Source organism: Alosa sapidissima, chromosome 2, assembly GCF_018492685.1.
Source record: "Alosa sapidissima isolate fAloSap1 chromosome 2, fAloSap1.pri, whole genome shotgun sequence".
Taxonomy (NCBI): domain Eukaryota; kingdom Metazoa; phylum Chordata; class Actinopteri; order Clupeiformes; family Clupeidae; genus Alosa; species Alosa sapidissima.
The window spans coordinates 1120021-1144779 of NC_055958.1; the positions used below are offsets into that span (position 1 = coordinate 1120021).

At 43.8% G+C, this 24759-nt stretch overlaps 1 protein-coding gene across 1 annotated transcript in view; it reads right to left on the reverse strand.

Moving 5' to 3' along the window:
• The window catches only part of LOC121686480 (immunoglobulin superfamily member 3-like), a 51548-nt gene that overhangs the window by 13985 nt on the left and 12804 nt on the right, over nucleotides 1-24759 (reverse strand). The window contains exons 5-6 of the mRNA XM_042066838.1: nucleotides 19093-19479; nucleotides 9837-10259 (exon numbers count right to left, since the gene is read on the reverse strand). Of these exons, the coding sequence (XP_041922772.1) occupies nucleotides 9837-10259; nucleotides 19093-19479 (810 nt within the window). The remainder of the gene's footprint in view (nucleotides 1-9836; nucleotides 10260-19092; nucleotides 19480-24759) is intronic.

Sequence of the window (24759 nt, forward strand, 5' to 3'; positions counted from 1 at the left end):
AAATTGTTTGTGAAACTAAGGTCTAGGACCCATCGTGGTCTAAACGCACATCACACACCCAAGCGAGGATACGGAAATCTGTCTGATGCATACATGTGTATTTAGAGATAGAACGGTTATAGATCCGTTGTGGTCAATTAAAGTGCTTATATGTTACAAGAATTGTCATAAAAAGGAGCTTTAATTTAATTTTGACAAGAATCCCCAAATAATAGGGTAGTTGATTTTCTCTCAAATCTGGACAGCCAGACGAACATCCGTAGTGAGTTTTTGACCTCTCTCAGATTTTGATGACAAACAACTCTTGCAAAAACAGCTCTGAATTTCTTCCTCTTTTAGTGAAGTTAACCACATATTGAAGTACGAACCAAGGGAATAGGGAACAGCGACTAAGAGATAGAAAGTGACTCTGAAGTAGTCCACCTTCCTTAGCCTCCAAACCCCAAATTAGGGAATTTGATTCAGATAGAGAAAACCTCTCAACAAAGTCAACCCTATCGTACATCCTAAACCCGTTGAAAAGGGGCCCTCGCATGAGACACATACACTGAAAGATACTTCCTCTTTTACCCTGTGAAATCCTCACAGTCCGAAGACGAGCGCACCCACACCTACAGGAGTAGCGATCTCTACTGTGTTACGGGAGCCCCGTAGACACCAGAGTGGACACAAAACGCAACACCGGTTTTATGGGATTGTATAGTGATATACAGTGGGCATCGCTTTCAAATGACCACTTCATTCGCGCATTACGCGGCGTGAAGCTGCGTGAAGCTTTAGTACTGCTTTCAGCCACTGTGCGTCGCTCTGCCACTGTACATCGCTCTGCCTGCCGTCCCTTACATAATTGTTGCCGAGAGTAATCCCAGCCTACGAATTCAATAACAAAATAAATCATGCATAATTAAACATTACCTCGATTTAGGCTACTTGGGTATGGCTTAAGGCTTGACTACACGAAAATCGAAATCGAAATTTGCTGTCTACATTATTGTCAGTGTTGGGGTTAACGCAACTACGCAAATCAAAACAGTGGTGTGATAATTGAGCCAGTAGAGAAATAACTGTTCAGAATTAATCTGTAGCCTTGGGTAGGCTTCTGCAGAAAACAATGTTGTTGCCGATTTAATACTATCTGGCGACGTTTTTAACAGGCTACGCAATAGAGGCTTAGACGACTATGACCCACGTTTTGGTTTCGTAAATTAATTTGCCCTACTTCTTGACTGCAATGTAGTCAATTGACTGCTTGACATGTCATTTTTATTTTTCTGTACGATAAACAATTACATCTGCTTTATGCCGCAGAATTACATTCATATTTGGCTGACTGCAGACGCGCCACTTCCCTCCCCATATTCCAAGATTAAGATAGTATGAAGTGCTTTTTGTATAGGCTACTATCATAAAAAAATAGTTAAAACGAATAGCTATTTGCAATTTGACAAAACACTGGTCCTCATTTTGCGAATGCGAGGACGATATGAGCCTGTTGCATTTAGTTAGATGTCCGAGTCACGCATAATGTTTGAAAACCACTGGCTCGTAATCACAATAATTTAACACACGACAGTTGGATAACCTACTTCATCATGTCCCCATGCCTACATTTTTGTGAGTAGCATAGAGATCGTTAAAAACAATAAAGTAAGGCTCTCCGTTTGGGACATCGAAAACTTATATTTTTAATAGACTACCGTCGAAGATGCCGACTTGCAAAAGCCTCGGGATAACACGTTATCTCCACTATCATCAGTCATGCCCCTTGATCAAAGTGGGGAATGAAATAAAAGTTTGATAACCACTGGTTTAACAAGTTATCTGCAGTCCAGAACACAGAATCTGTTGCAATATTCTGATGATCGGCGATGATATCGGCAAATGTTTGTTTTCCAAAGTAAGAATTTCACTTCACCATGCACCTTCGACAATACCTGGCCTACCTGGTATCATTACAAACATTATTCTGTGTCCTAAAACTGGCATATTTTATGGCATTGTGTCATGTAAGTTCGTTGCAAAATCTAGAGAAATGTGTGAGGTGGTCAGCGGGGGACAATTGAGACACACATTGGATTGTGTTATTACTTGAACATTCCACACTATCCACAGCTGTGGTAGGCCTATCAGGGGCAGGAAGATTACTGTCAGCGCAGGCTTTATATAAAATTCTTCAACAGAAGGCCTCGAATGTTGTCTTGTTTGTGGAGCGCTTTGCTTCACTTCTGTAATTTCGGCTTCATTGAAAATGAGGGCTTCCCTCAATGACCCTCCGAGAATAAAGGTTGAATGACTGAATGAATGCAGGCTTGCCCAAAATAAAGGCATGTGGTTTGCGCAGCCTACAGTAAATAACAGACCCGCCAGAATGTGCGTTATGATGCTTTTTTACGAGCAAGATGTTTTTGGTACCCTACGCACACTGCATGTTCTTAAATAACAATGATCATCAGTAATATTCAACCATTAATTTCGGTAAATGGGCAAGCGTGACCACCTTGATTGGCTGATTGGCTGATGATTGTAACGCGGGCATGATTCCAAACACCTCCCTTACGATGATGAGTGACAGGTCTCAGAATGCGTGCGCTACACAAGGACGGAAGATGATGAATAACTGGGGCCGTAGGCTATTCACAAAGGCTTTTATCTCACTACTAGGAGAAGGCTACTCCTAAATCGCACTTAAAGATTTTAGATTGGAGTTTTCTCTTAAAAGTTATTCACAAAGCCTTTCAGACAACTCCTAAACTAGGAGTGAGTCTTCGTGGCTCCTGTTGCGCATAGGCTATTTCAAAACATCGCAACGTAAAATGCCACAAAAAAGCTGATTATGAATAGGTCTTAGTGAGTTAGGAGTCCTCTCGACTTAAGCTGTCCCAGACTTAGGTGCTACTTTTAGGTCTAAAATGCTTCGTGAATTACTTTTTGTGAAAAAATTAGGAGTCCTAAAGTTAGGAGTGACACGCCCTTTATTTTTAGGAGTTGCTCCTGAATTCGCCAGTTAGGAGCTACTTTTAGCCTTAAAATTCTTTGTGAATATGGCCCCTGAATAAAAAGGCCTAGCCTAAATGAATCAAGGCAAAACAAATAGCCTAGTAGCCCAATGAAACATACGGATTGATGTAGTATCTTGTAACATTATTAAATTATTCTGTTACTATGCCTGCGTTTGCAAAAGAGAACATTTTAATTTGATTCAAAATAATGTTACATTTAATTTACATGTTGACAATGATTAGCCTAGTTTTGGTTGTTGTTGGCGGCGTTATTGCATGTTAGTTATGCCTACAATGCAAAATTGCTTCCTCGCGATTGGAAGCTCCTGTAGCTGCATAGGATTTCAAAACCGCAGGTTTGTGAATAGGTCTGTGAGTAAGGAGTCCTCTTGACTTCTTTTAAGCTGTCAGAGGTGGGAAGGTGTGATTTTTGGGGGGAAGGGCCGGATTAACTGGGCACAATTGTCTGATGGCCCCCCTTCCACCCAGCCAACGTGAATCGGGTGGTTAGTTAATAGGCCTATCGTGAAGATTTTTCCTGCCATCTAAGGCACGAGCGCATCTGTGAGGCCAAGCCTCACCAAGTAGCTCGTTTGTTTACAACTAACATTCCATTGAATTAAACTGCTTTATAGGCTATGCCGAAATAGTTTTCAACATTTTGAATATTAGTGTCGGGTGAATTGAAATGTTCTCAAAGTAGCCTTATGGCTGAAAGCTGCTTGGGACACCCCCCCCCCCCCAAGCAATATAACCATACAAACGCGCTTCCTGTACTCATTGTTTCAAAAGGAGTAATTTTGGCTTTGTCAGAACTGAAGAGCTGTGGACGGCACGGCACGGTATGCCCAATGAAAATAAATGAACGCAACGCAACACAACACAACACAGACCCCGCTTCTCTCGCGTCAGTCACTGACATGAACGAAACACAGAACCTGCTTCTCTCACGGCAGTTACTGACAGTAACCTAGAATAAATGCATGGGGAAAAACACTTCCCCATGACAAAGATATCGTAAAACACTGAAAAATATTTTGTCACAAGCAACATTCATCTGTCCTTTGTAAAATTATGTTCCAAGTACCCTATGCGTAATTCTGCTTCATAAAGTTGAACAAATAAATTTGCTTATTTCACAAAATATAAATAGCCAGTCTACAGTGCAGAGTTGGTAAGTTATGGTAGGCCAACTTGCAGTGAACATACAAAGAGGGGAAATTATTTCTCTTGCAGCTGAGTAGCCTCAGGTGCGCACGTAGACATAAGGCCGAACATGCAAGCGCCAATGAATCGTGCTCTCACGACAATCACGCCGTTAAACTTAAATAGGTTAACATCACTCTAAGTTCGCCTTCAAGCAAGGAAAACGATGATTTGAAGACATCTGTTTCGTTGGAAGGGCAAGGGGTAGCAACAGGGCAACACAGAGACAGGCCCGATGGCAGGGCTGTTATGAGAGTATTAAAATATGGGATATTCTACGGGAAAACATTAAAACGGCAAGACAGCGGGGAAAGTTAAAATACGTGATAAACACGGAAAAAGTTGGCATGCATTGTTTCGGTCCCCGTGCACAGGGATTATTTGTCATACTATTAATCACATATGATTATTTGTGAAATTGTGCAAACAGGCGCAACACATTTGAAAAGGAAGGACTGGTAGCATGCAAGCTCACGGGAAAGATTGATTTAAGAATGTTATCACAAAGTGTGTGGCTGTGGCGCGGGCGGAAGACAATTGCCAGGGGAGGGTCATGTCTTTTTTAACAATTCTGTCGGAGGGTCATTGAACAATTTCTAGCAGGCAAGAGAGGGTCATGCAACTTCCAACTGAAGCACTCAAAATTCCTCCGGTGGCCCCTTCAATAAATAACGATCAGTCCCTAGATTGCTGCTGGGCTATATGTCTTGGTTCTGTTAACAACTCATTGTCAAACGCATAGCCTATCTCGCGGTTGCATCCATTACAAACAAACATGCAATGTGAACGTCTGGGATTGGGGAGAGCACTAAATGCTCTACTGAATGAGCACGAAGTCAAACCTTTAAATGAAAAACACTCTTTAATAATCCAAAAAAATAAACCGCTAATGAAGTAAACTTGTGACCATCAAAAATCGTTTATCGCTCGTAACTCCGTGATACCAGGACGTAACAGGAAGGCATTTGGCTGAGCAACGGAGGTTAATATGCTCCATGTTTTGTCCAAATGATGACTGTCTATCATCGTTACACTCGGAGAAAACCGGAATGTTTCATTCGTCCCCGTTTCAATCGTCCCGGTTGTACCTACTCAAAACGCAGATAGAACCTTATTATTCTAAGGTAGCGAAATAGCGTTCAGCATGATTCATGCCCAATTAATTCCCCCTGTTTAAGTGTTCGCCTTTGTAGTTTGGTTTCGTGATAGCCTATGATAAACGGCTTATGGCCAAATGTGTGAAAACGTTAAAATACAGTAGGCGATAAACCCAGAAAAAGTTGACAGTGATTTTTTCATAATCACTTTGGAGGGTCATAGAAAAATGTATTGCTGGCGAGGGAGGGTCACGTCTTTTTGGACTAATGCTCCCAAAACTCCTCCGGTAATAAATAACGAACAGTCCCTAATGAAGTAAACTTGTGACCATCAAAAATCGTTTATCGCCTGTAACTCCGTGATAACAGGATGTAACAGGAAGGCATTTGGCTGAGCAACGGAGGTTAATACTCTATATTTTGTCCAAATGATATCTGTCTATCATCGTTGCACTCGGAGAAAACCAGAATGTTTAATTTGTCCTGCGTCTCTACAGCTGCAAACGGGATTCACTCGCAGTTAACCAAATATGTCTTTATTAGGGCAGGGCAGGCATATTTCTGGCTATTACATTATTTCTAAACCAGTCTGCTAAAGTCTGCAGTGAAGTCTGTGTAGGGTTTTCCAGGCTCCATTTCTTTTTACGAGACACCCTGCTCACTTGAGCCATCTACCGGTTGTTTGGGTTGTTGCAGCGTCTCACTGGAAAAATACAAATTAAAGTCACGTGATACCGCGTGATCCCACGCGCGGACCGCGAGTGAAGCTGGCCAAGTCGAAGCACTGCCCACTGTAAAAGGAAAAGGGACGACCAAACGACATGTGTGGGATTAACGCAACACTGATACACAGAATAATGGCTTTCAATCTTGATTATGCTTTTTTGTTATTATGTTAAATTAGATTAAATGATCTCCTCCCAGCTCTCCCCTATTTTAAGCAAAGAGTTAAACTTACTCCTTAGCAAACCACAATGAAACAGTGCTCCACCACTCTATGGATTAAGCCAAACAGTTAACTCAATGTAAGTAAGATAAAGAAGATCGTTTATTGTTCTCAGCACTGCCAGCATTATGTATAAAATGATTGTCACTTAGAGGAGACTCGTAAACAACTAAGGTTAGCATAGTTAGCTAACCGCTGCTAACGTGCTAGCATCGCCTCGTCATAAAAGCATGGGGCGGCTGTGCACAGTAGTGTAACATTTATTTACCAAAAATTAATAAAGTTGAAGTCGCTCTGCAATGTAGACTATGTTTCCGTTTATTTGCAGTACCATGTTCCTTACATGACATGACCTGGTGCCCTAGCAATATGCATGCAAGTCTATCTAGCACAGCTAGCTATTAATATCAGTGAGTCCCACTCGCCCCCCGTCTAAGTTTGTCGCCCAACAAACCTAGATATTAATTTTTATACATGTGTCTCCATACTGGAGTTGTTCAACGGATTCTAAATGAAATCAGGTCCATGGCTCTGTAAAAGAGCATCTTAGGTTGTAACTTTTACAGACAGGCTTACAGCTACCATTGAAGTTCTAGTCAACTCCGGTCTTAGCTGTCGGACTTAGCAACAGTAACTAAGGGGGGCGGGACTTCGCGAAAGGTCAATACCCACACTAACATTGGGGCAGCCGTGGCCTACTGGTTAGCGCTTCGGACTTGTAACCGGACGGTTGCCGGTTCGAACCCCGACCGGTAGGCCACGGCTGAAGTGCCCTTGAGCAAGGCACCTAACCCCTCACTGCTCCCCGAGCGCCGCTGTTGTTGCAGGCAGCTCACTGCGCTGGGATTAGTGTGTGCTTCACCTCACTGTGTGTTCACTGTGTGCTGTGTGTGTTTCACTAATTCACAGATTAGGATAAATGCAGAGACCAAATTTCCCTCACGGCATCAAAAGCGTATATATACTTATGCTTATACTTACTTAACGAGAGAGCAATGTACAGAGGATGGCAAATGTCTCTCTGTCTGAGTGTGTCTCTCTCTCAATCTCTGTCTGAGTGTGTGTGTGTGTGTGTGTGTGTGTGTGTGTGTGTGTGTGTGTGTGTGTGTGTGTGTGGAAAACACTAGGACCGAAAAATTGAAGGAGACAGTGTTTATATGACTGTGATTGTTAATGTGTGTGTGTGCATGAAAGTATGCAGGTGTGTGTGTGCATGAAAGTATGCACTGTAAGTGTGTGTGTATGTGTGTGTGAGAGTGTGTCTGCATGCGCACACACACACAGACACACACATCATTCCATTCTCTCTTCATTTCCAACAAGTCACTCCCATTCTTAGTAGCAATCACAGGCATTCCCTGTGAGACAGACAGACCGACAGATAGACAGACAGACTGTCAGACAGACAGGCATTTAGTGTCTTAAGAGGCTGCCTATTGATCTGGACTAAGAGCTGACAGAGGAGAAAAGGCCCATGGGGAGGGAATGTAGGACATGGTAGCATCAAGGCGCACGAGCACTCAGCCAAGCAGAGTTTAACGTGCATCTGGGTTACGACACAGATAGCCCTGCCCCAAGGGCTCACTGAGATTGGGTTCCCAGAGAGAGAGAGAGAGAGAGAGAGAGAGAGAGAGAGAGAGAGAGAGAGAGAACGGGGGAAGAGAGAGAGAGAGAGAGAGAGAGAGAACGGGGGGAAGAGAGAGAGAGAGAGAGAGATAGAGAGAGAGAGAGAGAGAGAGAGAGAGTGTAATCAAGAGTGTAATCACAAGTGAGAAAGATATGACTGTGTGTGTGCATGCTCATAGGTGACAGTGTATTAGTGTGTGCACCTGTATGACAGAAACAGTTTGTGTGTGTGTGTGTGTGTAGTGCATTATGTGTTTGACTGAGTGCGTGTTGACTGTGGGAGTGATTGTGTGTGTGCTAGTATGTGTGTGTGTGTGTCTGTGCATGTGTGTGTGTGTGTGTGGCACGTCAGCCACACCAAGTGAACCGAACAAAGTGGCAAACGACCGAGTGCCTTCCTCTCTATGGCGGCCATTTCCAATTCATGACATCATGAATAAGTGGCTAGGGAGCCCCACTGAGGCACAGCAGGGCCATTAGCCTGTGGGCCTAGCTTCTACACTAATGCTAACGGATTTCCCTTTAAAGAACCCCCTGGGGGTTAGTGGGATAAGGAAGGGCCAGGGGTAGGAGAAGGGAAGGGGGGGGGGGCAGAATTTACCAGAATCTTACCCACTGGCATGCCACTGAAAGGGTTTAGCGACTACGCTCACAGCAGCCAAAGGGCTAACAGCTAGGAGGTTTGCAATGTGAGCTGTGGGTCTCTCTCCACAACACTTCACAAGGGAGGTCTTTGGATGACCTGACAGGGGTGGGGGCTGAGTGGGGCAGTAGCAGTTGCTGTTCACAAGGCGATGTTGTATTTTAGGTCGTGAACTTGTCGGTAAATGTGAGATGAGGATGCTGTCGCACTCTCTCTTATTGGGGCAGCTCGCTCTTCCTGAGGCCTGAGGCTGTTGACACTGATGCCTTTAGTGTCCAGCTCACTGTCGAGCGGACGGCTAACAAGAGTGCAGGACCCCTGGGGATTATTGGGGGGGAGAGCTGATGGATCACTCTCCTACAGACGCCTTCCCCACACTGATTACTGGACAGCTAAGAGATTACTTAAGGCCGAGACCTCTGGGAGGCTATTATGGCACTTCCTGATGCCGGGCTAGTTGGAGTTTGAGTGAGAGTGCTGCTGACTCATCAGTGGTGTACTGATGCTCCACACGCTGATAGCTTTAGTGTCCCAAACAGTGATGTTCTGGGGACACTTGAGGTTAGGAAATCAAGTGAGTTGCTGTGAATGTTTTGGCATATGACACATTTACAGTAAGGCTGATATCAATGGTGTCTACATCATTGCATAACTGAACTGATGTACAGTAATAATCTAGATCAGGGGTGAGCAAACTGCCAAGCACTTTCATCCGGCCTGCCGACCATTTCATTTGGTTATAAGGCTGCACGCTATTTTTTTCCTGCGATAGAGATGACGTTGGTTAGCTTTACTGCAAACTGCTTTTCACTCTCCTTAGAAAACGTTTACAATCTCAATGTCAAAACATCATGTTAAATAGAGATGAAATATGAGATTGACATTATGTACAAAGCTTATAGGCTACAGTGCACTAGCATGTTGCAGGGGCTGCTAAAAACACCGACAAACAACACACTGAAAAAACGCTCCATCCGGTTCGACCGCAGAACGCCACAGCGGACTTATGCTGCCCCCAAGCGGCTGCAGTTTTTCGTGAGTGAAGTGTCCATTTTTAACTAGTACCCACTGTAGAAACAAAAGTCTGAAATCCCATCCTATCTCAGTTGAGGACATTTAGGAAGTTTGGTATTAAAGAGCCATGTTTAGGATGACATTTAGGAAGTTTGGTATTAAAGAGCCATGTTTAGGATGACATTTAGGAGGTTTGGTATTAAAGAGCCATGTTTAGGATGATATTTAGGAGGTTTGGTATTAAAGAGCCATGTTTAGGATGATATTTATCATCATGTTTGTTGCTGTTAGTGCAAATCTCTTACCGACACTTTTCACGCTGATGTCTTTAGCAGCCGACTGCTCTCCCAGGTGTTGCCAGGTGCTGTTGGGCTCGGGCCCCGTGCGTATCCACTCGGTGACAATGCAGCGGTACTGTCCGGCGTCGGTCGGATAGGCGTTGTAGAGCGACAGCGTGTATGTGTCGGCGCGTTCGCGCGTGGCCCGCACTTCGCCATAGCTGCCGCGTTCCAGGTACGTGGGGCCCAGCCGCACCGTACCGTCGCGCGCCACGCTGGCCAGCTCCACGGGCTCTGGACCCGGCGGCGCCTCCTCGCCCGAGGAGGGGGGTGTCCACTGCCAGGACACGGAGAGGCTGCCCCACACGTTCTGCACAGAGCAGGTGAGGATGACTGGGTCGCCCTCGTCGAAGGAGGAGTTACTGGAGAGGGACACAGTGACGTTGCTCTCTGCAGATGAGATAGAAGAACATGGAGTTCAAATACAAGACCAGAATGGAGGAGAAGAGGCAGACAAACATGAGAGAAATATGGAGTGAAATGGAACTCATGGCGAGAGTGGAGATCAGAGAAGGTTGAGACAGACAAACAGAAAATATGAATAAATGGAAATGAAAGAATGAGTGAATGAGAAGAAATGAGAGACACAGAGAGGGACACCTAGCAGCCCTCTACCTCCATATGAATGGCCTCACTTCCTGCTGAGCACCCAGCTCATTCATCAATCAGACAGTAGCCTGAGGGGTGCCAGACACACATTCGGCAAGACAAACACACTCCTGAAGGACTCGAGAATCACACTCTCTCACACTCAAGACACACACACACTCAGACACAAACTCTCAAGACAAACACGGTGTAACATACTCTCACTGTCTGTCTCTCTCTGTCTGCCTGGATCTCTTTCTCTCCGCCCCACACAATTTTACATACACTTTCAGACACACACACACACAGTCTCAGACACGCATACAGGCACACCCTGACATGAATACCATCTTAGCCAACGGAGGCCATACCACCTCCTCCCATCCCTCACCACCTCGCCTCCCTAGCCAGTGCACTGGCTAATTACTATTCCAAAGAGAAGGTGCGCTAACCCAACACTGAGAGGCAAGCATCTTGTGTGGACTGTGGAGGTTTTAAATTGCAATGAATTGGGCAAAAGGTGGAGAGCCAAAGGTAGGTACTGAAGTAAACGGTGTGTGTGAGTGTGTGTGAGTGTGTGTGTGCGGGTGTCTGCCCATGTGTCCGTGTGTGTGTATGTGTGTATATGTGTGTGTGTGTGGAGGGAAGGAGAGGGAGAGTCTCTGTGAGAATTTAGATCAAAGTGTTTAGCGGCTGTCGCAAGTGTCTTTCACAGGGGGTTTCTCTACACTAATGCTCCTCTTGAAAGACAAGTAACAAATTCAAGCTTTTCAGGCAAGACCAGGAAGGATGAGGCTGTCAATCTCTTAGAGCTGGTGAGGACGACCAACACTCCCTGGCATTTTATGGAGCAAATCAGTGGTTTCATAAAATGACACCCCTAAAGGCCAGACGGGGCCGTGTGGCTTAACTCACACCCACATGAACAAAGTCCCTCAATTGAAATCTCCCTAACTTCCTTTGACTTTCCTGTGAGATTGAAAACTTCTGGGCTCTCAGAGAGGAGGAGAGAGAGAGAGAGAGATAGAGAGAGGGACAGAGAAAGATAAAGAGAGGGAGAGAGAAACACCCTAGCTCTTTTTCCCTCTTTTAATATCAATCCCCTTTATTTCTTTCCTTCTTTCTTTCTGTTTTATGTCCTCGGTGCCTCAGATGAATTTACAGTCTGGAGACTCACTAAAGTGCATTCTACTCAATGTTGTTGTGTCTCTCTCTTTTCTTTCCTGTTTTTGCTATTCCTCATATCCTCCTCTTTATTAAGATGGTTTACACTTCCTGCTCGGCTCCAATGATGGACAGGGTTACGCAGTATCCTTTGCAGAAGCCCTTGATCCATGTGATGGGTCAAAGAAGGGCTTTCAAACGCCAGCGTTTCAATCTGCCTCCAACTCGTCATTCTCTGTCTCTCTAACCCCTCCCCTCCCCTATGTGTGCGTGTGTGTGTCTCTCTAACCCCTCCCCTATGTGTACAGATCTATATGTTTGTCCTGTTCACTCCTTAAAAGCTCGTACAGAGATGCAGAGCGGCCCTCTGGCTGGATTAGTTGGCGTATCCCGCCTGCACGCTACCAGTCACCACCCTGGATGGGAGACATGAACTCAAGGCGAGTGGGGGGAGGGTGGGTGCACTAGCACTACAGGGAGAAGAGGAGGAGGAGGAAGATGAACCAGTTTCTGATTACTACCCCCCCCCCCCCCCCCCTTTTTTCTTTTGACTTCCATTATTTGTCAACAACAAAGAGACGCGGCACTGTGATAATGAAGACAGAAAGACGGAGCTAACGTCAGGGAGGAAATGATGCAGGAAGTAGAGAGATAAAAAAATCAAAATAGCCCCGCCTGGCATTAACGATGCCCCATGGGTATTACTTACAGATGCTCCTTGGCCTCATTTTAAAGGGCACTGAGACGAGCAGCTCCCCTCCACTTCGCCTATCTAATGCACTACGGGCGGCTGGAGCCACTTTTCTTTAATGGTTACTCCCCCCCTCAGGGTTAGGTGGTCAACTGAAGAATTTTTCCTTTCTTTTGGAACATTCCGGTAAATCAGACACAGGGCAGTGGGGGGCTTTAGCTTTAAGGGGTTCTGCTCCAGTGAGCGTCTGCAAAGTCACAAGCGGGCGAGAGACAGACAGACAGACAGAGAGAGAGAGAGCGAGAGAGAGAGCGAGAGAGAGAGAGAGAGAGAGAGAGAGAGAGAGAGAGAGAGAGAGAGAGAGAGAGAGAGAGAGAGAGAGAGAAGGGTAATGCGACTGAGGGTTCTAGAAAGTCTGAGGTCACGGTCTACTGGAGCGGACCCAGGCTAAAGAGGCCAGAGAGAATGGGTCTGTGACTGCTGGGGTCGACTAAAGGGCAAGACCAGCACATACAATAAGTGACCAATTAAGTGATGCAGTGATAATATAGTGAATGGACCTAATTTGGTGAGTCTGAGGTAATGCCAGGATGCCCTGAGCACCACCTACCAAGTTAACTTGAGAGGATGTGAATGATGGGTCAACTTGATAACTTACCTGAAGATACCTCATCCTCTATTACCTCCCTCACACACATGCACACGCACAGAGAGAGGAGCGGTAGAGAGCTCCATCACTCTCCTCTTCCTCACTGTCCTCACACCCCTTCATTTCACGGCTGTTAATTGAGCACCTCATAGCTCTGAAGAACGCCACACCTGCCTCAGCACAGCACTCGCTCTTGAAATACGCCTGGGAAATCACTCCTCTAAAAGCCTTGTGTGTGTGTGTGTGTGTGTGTGTGTGTGTGTGTGTAGCCTGGGCACCGCCTCACCTATCTGAGACGATTCTCAGGCCCGAACCGGTGTAACTTGCTTGTTACTTTCGTGTCGCTGGTCCTTGACGTTTTCGCGGTATTCCCGTTTTTCTGCGTTTTTGGGCCCCATTGAAATGAATGGCGGAATGCTGGGCCTCTATGACATCACAGCACCTCATTACTTGCACCTGGTAGAGCTCTACTGCTAGAGTTCTAAGCCATCTGGCAATGTCTAATGGGCTGGGCTGGGCTGTCTGTGTATATGAAGGTGTGTGACCTGTATGTCCGATTTTCATGAATGAGGTACCGTTGGAATCCTCGAATGAAGCCCAGTTCAATGCCTTGCCAGCACCAAGTGTAAAGGTCATGTAAAAAAAGCGCTCTGCCATCTTTTTTTAAAGTGAATCCATGTTCATACAGGTCATTTAAAAAATAAAAAACTTTTTCCCAGTCCATTCAGCCCAGTTCAATGCCCAGCTAGCTCGATTCAAACATAGTCATGTATACAGTTGTATGGATTATAACATTGAGAAACACACATTCATACAGATATTATGCACATCCACGCAACACTACTATTCAAGTTAAGTTACTCATCATTGCCCGGCAAGAAGTCCACAATCAATTCAATTGTTATGCCACGATCTGTGGAGCTTACAGACAACGTTAAATTACTATAGGTTCTGTATGCCATTTAAAGCCGACCTAACGATGAGTCCCTTCATGACGGTGTGTTGCAATGCATTCTGGGTGCTGTGCTGTGATTCGACGGCTCGTCACCTGACCCACCAACGTAGAGTAAAAATAAATCGCTACCAAGGCTCCAAATAGCAACACACTTACACCGTAGCATAATGAGGGTATCTACATGTAAACCGAAGCATTGAGAACTGTGTAAGTCTACAGGCAGTTTATTAAAAAGTAGGGCTGTCAAAATAACTGATTAATTTCGATTAATTAATTTGAGAAAAAATAACAGATTAAAAAAATTAACGCAGATTAATCGATTCCGTATGACCTTTGACCCCGAGCCGTTGTAGTCAGTAACCATTAGTCTGTAAAAAGAAGGATAGAAGAAAATGTCTAGATCATTGATTGGAACATTTACTTTTAAAAAACGGCCTGATGGTGTTGATTAAAATAAAGTCCTCTGCAATGTCTGCAGCAAGGAATTTACATATCACCGGAGTTCATCAACTCTAAAATAGACTCTAAAGAAATAGACATTGAGGGGAGTGTTCATTTATTTTCATTGTGTCCCCTAGGTTATATCTGTGGCCTGAAATACCTTGTATATGAAAAAAAAAAGTCTTCCCGAAGCACTTTTGAATTTATTTCCTCAGCATATTAGGTCATATCATAGATTATTATGGCCATTATTAAAATAATAATAAAAGAGTTTTTGAACTTTAATGTCATTAATGCTGATTATTCAATGATTCATTTGAATTTAAATATTTAAAATACTTTCACAGCAAATATTATATATGCGATTAATTTAGATTAATTAATCACAGAGTATGAAATTAATTAGATTATTTTTTTTAATCGATAGACAGCCCTATTAAAAAGAAAAACAGTACCGTTCACGTCTCGTTCCCAGACGGGCGCCATCTTGGGAAAACAGAACTCTCTGGGATGTAGCGTAAATCTCGCGTGAAACCTTGTTGCCGGAACAGCAGGGAAGATACACAGGATACACACGGAATTCGAACGAATTTGAAGACATCGAAGAACAAACCCTTTTAGTTTGATGGACGTCCTTATCAGTCTATGGTCTAACTTATGAACGTGTCGGGTCAACGTCAACGATAAGTAAGTTAGGCTAACGTAAACGTTAGCTATTTGCTGTTGTCATATGCTTTACGTGATGGCCATTCATCACACTGTTTGGATGTTACTTACTTGGCAGTCTGAATCAGAATTACCTTAGCTCTCAGTAAGGTACAGTTTATTATAGTCATGTGATTTACATAAAGTAGTAAACAACAGTAATGTTAAACGTGTCAACAAGTTAGATTCTACCCCACAAGCCACAATAGGGAACGTTCAAGTAAGCGTTAGCACATATACAAACCTATTAAAGTTAGCTAACATGCTAAGCATTGAAAATGAATGCGTTAGCAATAGCCACTGCCTTTTTTGAGCTGACAACTAAGCCCTGGAAATGCGTTAAAAACGTAATCAGCCAAATTGACTCACTTCTTAAGACCCTTGGTATGGTGTTACAACGATGTGGAGTCGAAATGTAAATTGTTAATATGGTTTTACTGTGTAAACAGACCAACCGCGATTTTGCAATGAAGTGAATGGAGTCATTTTAGGTACTACTTTCACGAGGTCTGTAGTTCTGTCAAAATGTATCTTATCTTTTGAACAGACTATATGGTTATCTTCCTTGGACTTCGTAGATGTAGTTACTACAATTTGGAGTCGAAATTCGAAGTGCAAATATGGTTTAAATGTGTAAACAAGACACCTGATGTTTAAAATATGTTAATGAATGGGCACAGTATTATTGTCTACAGTAATGGGATATCAGTAGTATGTAAACAGTTCATGTGTTATGTGATTTACATAAACTAGTAAACAACAGAAATGTTAAAAGCTGGTATTGTGTTTCCTGAATTCTTACATTCAGGCATTCAAAATGTAATTAAATAGCATATATATACTCTATCAGTGTATGATGCTTGCATGAGGGAAACATCCCAAAACAAGGCACCCATATAATTGCTGTTGTTTTGAGAAGTATTTCTCATGCAAGCATCATGCAACAATGCAAAAACAATTAAACTATTGTAGGCCTAATTATATTTTATATTAGTAAAGCAGTACTCTGATGTGCATGCTTTCACAAACGTTTGTGAACAATCTTAGCACTTTAAACATTGACTGTTTTGAAGTGCATGTATAGCAATATAGTATAAAAATAATAATAATTGTGATATCATTACAATTTGATGGGGGTTGGGAGGAGGGGGTTGGTTCATGTAGGTGGGCCCTATGACCCCAAAGTATGCCTTGACTGGGCCTCAGATCAAAGAAGTTTGAGAAAGGCTGATGTAGACGACAAAGCAGCAAGGAGGCGTTGTGTGATCATTTAAACAAGTTTTATGACAAGGTCGATGAGGGTGGGAAAAATCGTACATTTTTGTGCAAACTTTGCCCGCACTTCAGTCAAATTCAGTCACATTGTCTTTTAAGAAAATGCAGTCCATTTTTCGGTTCCAGCAGCCAACAACCTCAGAACTGACCCTTCAGGCCTCTCAGGAGGCGCTGGCCTTCTAACCTAGTGACCACCATAGCAACCAGCATGATTGCCCTAGCAACCAGCATAGCAACCACAATATTTATGCGTTTTAGCTTATTGGATGTTGCGTTAATGCAGATAACTTTTGATCCGTGTGCCCGATTTTCATAAATGAGGTACCGTTGGAATCCTTGGATGAGGCCGAGTTCCATGCCCCTGATCAAACCCACTTTTGCAGTTCCTCGGAACCGCAATTCTAGTTTTCTTTGTGCCTTATCATTTCACACGTTAAAGTATATCATTCAAGATGAGAGATGTAGTCCACTGAGTGGATTCACACAAAACGGAACTTTTGCAGTCTGTTGAACAACAGTACTTTCTTGACATGAAAAAGTATCTTTTTACAGACATCAAATTGGTACAATACAAACGGGATCAGAAAATAATTGCTCTCTCTCTATTGACTCCCTCCTATTTTTTTTCTGAAGATAGGTCCCATGGAATGGAAGTAGAAGGATGGGACTTAGGTACTCTATTCCCGCAATTGGAAAATCTAAATCCGTCTACAATTTGTTTGTGAATGTCCATCTGAATTCCTGCTGCTGTGGTAAGCACAAGGCGTGTGGCACAGTGTCAACGGCAAGATGGCGGCCGCACTCCTCCCCACAGCAGCGTGGAGCTGGTTGAACGGTTGACGAGACGTCTTCCTTGCTGCTGTTAGATGTGGCAGCTGTGGTTAATGCAACACGAGGCACACAACACCAGCGCACACAAGTCAAGTAACAGGTCTGCACCATGAACTCCGAACTGGTTGGGTACCCATTTTATTGAGCTCATTTAGCCTAATAACAGCCGGCTATAGTTTTAATATATTATTTTCATTTGAAACATTGAAGTTGACTTTTATTGTATGGTTTATGACTGATTGAATGTTTGAGGTATTGTATTTGATTGGAATTGCTAAATGCAAGTCAGTTTTTGACTTTTTCATATTTCAATGTGTAGCCTATGTATGTGAAAACTATTTTTTTTCTTAGGAAATAGTTAAACGTATGTGTTTTTGTATGTTTGGCTATTTGCTAGGTTTAGTTCATATAGCTTATTGGTAAATAATAGTGTTTAACTGATTTAGAAGTTATATTTCATGCAAGGTGCTAAATTAAATGCGCTCTATATTGGGTAACGTCACTTCTGTAGACGTTCAAACAAAACAGAGAGCAAGCTCGCTACTCCCTCCCCCTCCCTCCCGTGCAATTGAAACTCTCCTAAACACGCATCTCGTCGTTGATTGGGTGGAACAGTTTGTTATGTTTTTATGGTCAAGGTTGGACCAATTTGTTTTTGTTCCGTTTTTGGAGCCTGGGCTGTCCACAGAGACCACATTTTTTACATTGTATTCAGGGCTCAGGCAGCTAGCAGATGGTGAGGTGATGGTGAGGTGTTCTCGTCACTAGAATTTAGGTGGATCCAGAATTTGAAAGATCTTTTTTGTATACTTAATGCCAATGGGAATCTGCCTAATTCTGCCCTGCATGCATTTATTGGTGTTTTCCTTTGGACTCTAAGAATGTTTCTAATAAATTCTGCATGTAGGGATTCAGTGGGATGTTTGTCCCATCTAGTGTAGTCTAGCTTGCTGAGTGGACCCCATACCTCACATCCATATAATGCAATTGGCATTATTACACTGTCGAATATTTTGCACCAGATTTTAATTGGGATTTGTATTTTATGGAAATTTCTTTTGATGGCATAGAGAGCTCTACGAGCTTTATCTTTTAGCACATTCACTGCAAGGTCAAAGCTTCCTGAGGCACTGAGTTTCAGGCCTAGATAATCATAAGATAAAGAATGCTCTAGAGCGGTGATTCCTAGAGTGAAAAGGTGTCTGTCTGCCTGAGATCTTGCTTTCTTTTGGAATATTACAATCTTTGTTTTGTCCAAATTGACAAATTGATTTTGTCCTCTCTCTCTCTCTCTCTCTCTCTCTCTCTCTCTCCTCTCTCTCTCTCTCTCTCTCTCTCTCTCTCTCTCTCCCTCTCCCTCTCCCTCTCCCTCTCCCTCTCCCTCTCCCTCCCTAGGAGGGATATGGCGGTAGAGGCTTAAGAAGGGCAAGACGGGTTGCACAGAGATGAGACTTGGGGCATGTGGGACTTGGGGCATGTGGGACTGTCTGGATTCTATAACCATTGAAGCTTTTGGGTCATATGAACAAATGATGAAAAGAAGAGTGAAGAGAAACTCACCAGAGGAGGGACAGACATGCAGACACAAAAAGATGAAAGTGTTTACAGATTTAGAGACATATGTGGTCAGAAAAGATAGACAAGACAGAAGACTGATTGATGAATTGACTGATTGATGAATCCCTAGGATGATAGAGTAAACAATAGATATACAGACTGATAGATTAAATGATTAAACAATAGACCGATAGACAGACAGACAGAATGAGTGTGTGTTAGCTACAGTACATACTTACAGTAGCTTATATATATATATATATATATATATATATATATATATATATATATATATATATATATATATATATATATAGATAGACACTGTACATACATAGACAGAGAGACAGACAGAGTTGCTACTCACTGAGTGGGCTGACGGTGATCTGCACGTTGCGTGAGCGTTTGCTGCGGTCGATGAAGTCTCCGGTGAGTGTCTTCTCGCGCTCGGTCACACGGCAGATGTACTTGCCGGCGTCGTCGGGAAGTAGCCGCTGCAGCCGGAGCAGGTGGACGCTGGAGCTCTCCTTGCGCACGGTCAGCAGTCCGGCCGCCTCGCGCTCCAGGTAGCCCGCCCCCAGGTTGGGCACGGCGTCAGGGCCCACCACGGCTACGGGCGAGCTGCTGAAGACCCACGACACCGAGAAGAACCGCTCCGGAACCTTCTGCGCCTCGATGGTGCAGCGTAGCTCCAGCGGCTCGCCCGCCGTGTAGGCCCGACGCTCCGTGGTCACCTGGATGCTGAAGTCACGGTCTGACCAGGACACAGAGGGGGAGAGAGAGAGAGTGAGTGAGTGAGTCAGTGTGTTAATAGACATGCGCACGCACACACACACACACACCTACTACCCATCATACTATTACTATTTCTACTACTGTTCATTTTGTATTCACATGTTTATACCCACATTGCTGTATTTATTTTGCTTTTCTTTTGTGAAATTAGTGTGTGTGTGTGTGTGTGTGTGTGTGTGTGTGTGTGTATGTGTGTTTGCTTGTGGGTATGTGTGTGTGTTTGTGTGTCTGTGCGCACGTGCATGTTTGTGTTGCAAAGATGAAAAAATGATGCGAGGCCAATAGACTGAAAGAGTAACTGTGTAATCTAATGGAAACAGAGCGGGAATGTGCGCCGCGCCGGATAACCACACAACCGGAGAGCCTGGTAATAAAGCAGATAGTTCTGCATAATTACATGTGGGATTTCTGGCCTTTTCGTTTGCTTTGGATGCCCGCACACTTCCCCCGTACCTCTCTCTCCACAAGGGTACGGGAAACGGTCCAATTAAATCTCAATTTTGTGCTCTGAATGAAAAACAACAAAAAACACACTGCAGTCTGACTCTTCCCCACTGCTAACAAGTTTACAGAGTACAGAGGGAACTCTGACTGGGAGGTTGAATTGCTGAGCTGTTGGCTGGGCTCCAAACCTGAATTCTTACAGACCCACAGTGTTGCTTTGTTTTAGTAATTAGAGGAAAAAAATAAGAATCCACGGGACTCAGCCTGGACCTCTCCTGTGCGGAACATCGGTCAGTTTCCGTTCAATTTCCCGCTTCTGCTGTTGTCATTCCCTCCGGCCACGATTATGTGAAGTTGAAACAGGCCAAGAAAACATACACACCCACACACACAGAAACACACACACTACCTCCAAAAGCCATCTCTCGTGCGGAGCTTGGCCTCGTTTAGAAAATTGGTTTATCCGCCATGTTTACGGTAAGAGGGGACTGCTGTTTGGAGCCTCACGTTGCGAAACGAGGGATAGGAAATTACGGCATGTTCCACGAAGCCACTGAGCGGCTAATGGCAGCGGATGTGAGCGGAGCGCATCCAAAAACAAAAGGCCAGTGGCGGTCTGTTTCTCCGCTACTGTATCCGGCCAGCGGGACGTCCTCTAGAATGGCATTAGGATTCCACTGACTGCGCCATCACTGGTGTCACCGATGGCAACAAAGAAGCTCCTTTCTTGTAGATATGATTTTAGCCAGCTGATAACTATGCCTGTAAATCCAACCCAGTGTTCTAGTCTGTGTAGTAAAATATTGTGATCAACAGTGTCAAATGCTGCACTAAGGTCCAGTAGCACTAGGACTGATGTTTTACCTGAATCTGTGTTGAGGCGTATGTCATTGGAAACTTTAATGAGAGCTGTTTCAGTGCTGTGATTTGCCCGAAAACCAGACTGAAAGTAATCAAAATACCCATTTGATGTTAGGAAGGTGGTTAATTGATTAAAGACTACTTTTTCAATAATTTTGCCAATAAAAGGTAGATTGGATATGGGCCTGTAATTGTTTAGCATGGAGGCATCCAGGTTATTCTTCTTGAGAAGTGGCTTTACAACAGCTGTTTTCAGTGACTTAGGAAAAGTGCCAGACAGCAATGATACATTTACAATTTGAAGGACATCCGCCGCTATGAGGTGAAAAACAGTTTTGAAGAAATTGGTAGGCAGAGTGTCTAAGACACATGTGGAAGGGCTGAGATTCTGTACCGTTTTTTCAAGTGTTTCGTAGTCTATCAAGCTGAACTCTGACATCAAGTTTAGTTTCCCTCTTTTTGTTGCTGGAAGTTCAGGTTGTTGAATTTGTAATTGAGCAGATATGTTGAGTCTGATTTTGTCAATTTTACCTTTAAAAAAAGATGAAAACTCATTGCATTTATTAGTTGAGAGAAGTTCAGGCGCTAATTGTGAGGGGGGATTTGTTAACTTATCAACAGTTGAAAATAGAATACGAGTGTTATTTGAACTTCTATTGATAATGTTAGAAAAGAAAGACTGTCTTGCTTTGCATATTTCAGAGTTATATGTGCGGAGCATCTCTTTATGGATTTCATAGTGGATCTGAAGTTTGTATTTACGCCATTTTCTTTCAGTCTTCCTACACTCTCTTTTTAGAAGTTTAACTGCTGGATTTTGCCTCCATGGTGCTTTCTGTTTGTCCTTAACTTTCTTGAATTGTAATGGAGCAATGTCATCCATAATGTTTGCCATTTTTGCATTAAAGTGATCAAATAAGTCTTCAGAGTCTGACAGTTGACTTGACTTTAGTGAAAGTGCTTGCTCAAAGAGAGCACTTGTCTGATCATTTATGATTCTCCTTTTTACCATCATAGCTGTGTTTTGAGTGTGTGGGGACATAGACACATCAAAGAACACGCAAAAATGATCAGATAAGGCCAGGTCTTTAACAGCTGTAGAGACATCGAGACCCTTTGTGATAACAAGGTCGAGGGTATGGCCGAGAGAGTGTGTTGGCCCCTGTACATGCTGTGTTAGGGAGAAAGTATCGATTAGTGCAATGAATTCCTTGGCATAATTGTTTTCAGGATTATCCACATGCAAGTTTAGATCCCCTGATATAATAAGACAGTCATACTCTATGCAAACAACTGATAGCAGTTCACCTAGCTCTTCAAGAAAAACTTTAGCTGAATGTTTTGGAGGCCTGTAAATTGTCAGTAATAAAATCTGAGGAGAAGACTTAATGCATGCACACAGATATTCAAATGAAGTAAAGTCACCGAATGACGACTGATTGCACTGAAAAGACGTCTTGAAAATTGTGGCTATCCCCCCACCTCTTTTATTTGCTCTGGTAGCACTCAAAAAACTGAAGTTTGGGGGAGCTGATTCGATGAGAGTAGCAGCACTGTTTGCTTGATCTAACCATGTCTCAGTTAAAAGTAAAAAATCAAGGTTGTGTGTGCAAATTAGATCATGAATTAAGAATGATTTGTTTGAAAGAGATCTGATATTTAGGAGTGCTAGTTTTGTTAGATTAAGTGTTGGGGAAATATGATCCATGGGGGAAATCTGAGGTTGATGTGGTACGGGTAGGAGATTGGACTGGTTTACCCTATAAGCTCGATGCATTTGTGTTCTATTCCTTGTCAATACAGGAATAGAGAATGTCATGGGCTTACTGGGTCCCGGCATGTTCTCAAAACTACTGTCAGTACCATTTATATTGCAGGGACCCTGAGAATATCATGCAATACAGTCATCATATAATTGTCCCCTGCTGCTGCCATCTGTATTTTCCACTGCACATTCCATGCTATATGCCGGCTGAGAAAATGAACTAAGAGGTTGCTGCTGCTTAAGAGATCCTTCTAAACGGGGAGGGGGAGGGCGAGGGGGTGGAGGTGCCCTTCGCTTCTTTGGTGCTAATGATCTTGGGCTAGTAAAACTCTGCATGGCTACTGGTAGCAGTCTCTCCATTCTTGCAGGGAACATCATGTGCTTGGGTGGGGATGGTGATGGGTATTCAGGGGATCCTGTGGAGTTTGAGTGGGTGGTGGGATGAAGGGGTGGGGATGGGAGATTAGGGGGGTTTGTGTGGCCTGGGGAGTTTGATTGGGTGGGGACGTGATTGGGTGTGGGTGGTGATGGGAAATCAAGGAGGTTGGGGTTGAAAATTGATCCAGAGTCTCCATCTGCCTGCTGAGGTTCTGGGAAGTTTGTTGCAGACGCTCCGCTTTCAGCATGTATTCCAGTAGTGTATTCCATGTTGTTGTGTCTTTGTGGTGACAAGGAGACGACGGAGGTGGGGAGGGGTATTGGTACTGGTGTTACAACATGACCCTTCCTTTCTGATATCCTCTCAGCAGCTTTGATAGGTGCTATCTCCTCATGCTCATCACATCCATTTGTTTGCTGAGATTCCAGGGAGTTTGACGCCAGTGATTGACTTTGAGTCATTTTAGCAGCACCCATCTTATCTTGTCCAGTGGACATGGCTTGGCATTGTTGAGCTGGTTGTTTATGTTTCTTCAAGGTCTGCATTTCAGTGGAGGCTAGCGGGTGGTTATCAGAGGGCCCCACAGCAGGGGAGGTTGGGCATATCTCTGTTTCAGCCTGTGCAGAGTGTTTTGGTTTAGCTGAGTTGTTGATGTCATCCGCTTGTTCCGTCTGTATGGCCACTGAGCGCTTATCAGAGGCTCGGCTCAAGGTTGGCAGAAAAAATGTTGGGTGCAGGAGAGAGAGGTGATAGTATTCGGTTAAGATCTTGGCCCCAGTCCAACTCGGCTCTGTGCTATTTGGTCTGAAGTATTCCCTGCGATTCCAAAAAAGCTTAAAATTGTCAATAAAATTCATCCCAACTGAAAAGCATGTTTTTGCGAGCCAGGTGTTTAAACTGAATAGTCTGGAAAATACAAAGCTTCCCTCTGCTGGGAGTGGGCCACTGATGAAAATTTGTATTCCAAGCTCATATAGGGCCGAGAAAAGTTCCTTGAAATCTTCTTTGACATACAGCTGTTCTCTGTAGATGTCATTTGCTCCAACATGCACAATGATGCGCTTGATAGTTGCATATTTTGACACCAGTTCTGCAAGCTTGTTTTTTGTGTCAGACACTGAAGCATTTGGGAAACAACATACAATCATCCTTTCCCCATTTATATGTCTCACAGCAAAGTCGCCTAGAACGAGGGTTGTGGGATGAATAGGGGTCGAGTGCTGCTTCTTGTCTGTGCCCATCTTTCTTTTGTTGTGGTTTGATCGCTGCCTGCTTTGGGTCTGTTCCCTGGGAAATTCCTCTCTCACGTCCCGGAGGCATTCAAATCTGTTCCATAGTGTTAGGGGCTGTGGGCTTCCCTTAGGACCACAAGCCCTGTAGTAGTTTGCTGATCTGTCTGTATTTCTGATACGAGGCCTGAAGTTAACATCTGAATTTACTGGTGTTGAGGTAATTACAGTTCTTGTATTACGTTTTTTGTTTTTTGGTCTGGCACCTTGCCTGTGCCAAGGCTCTGTACTCACATTTCCCTTTGTGAGGTCGATGCATTCATCTGCTCTATTAGCAGTGATATTAGACTGCTGGGTTACATTCTCTGCATTTCCAGTAGTTGCTGTACTCACTTCATGAGATGCCTCTCGTAGTTCATCTGTCGTTGATGGAAGGGCATGCATCTTTGATTCCAAAGTAGAAATCCTCTGTTCTAGCTCAGTACATTTTCGGCATGATCTCCTGGGTCTCTGGCCGGAGGAGCGCATTTTGTTTTAATCCAACTTCAAGGTGAATTGCCG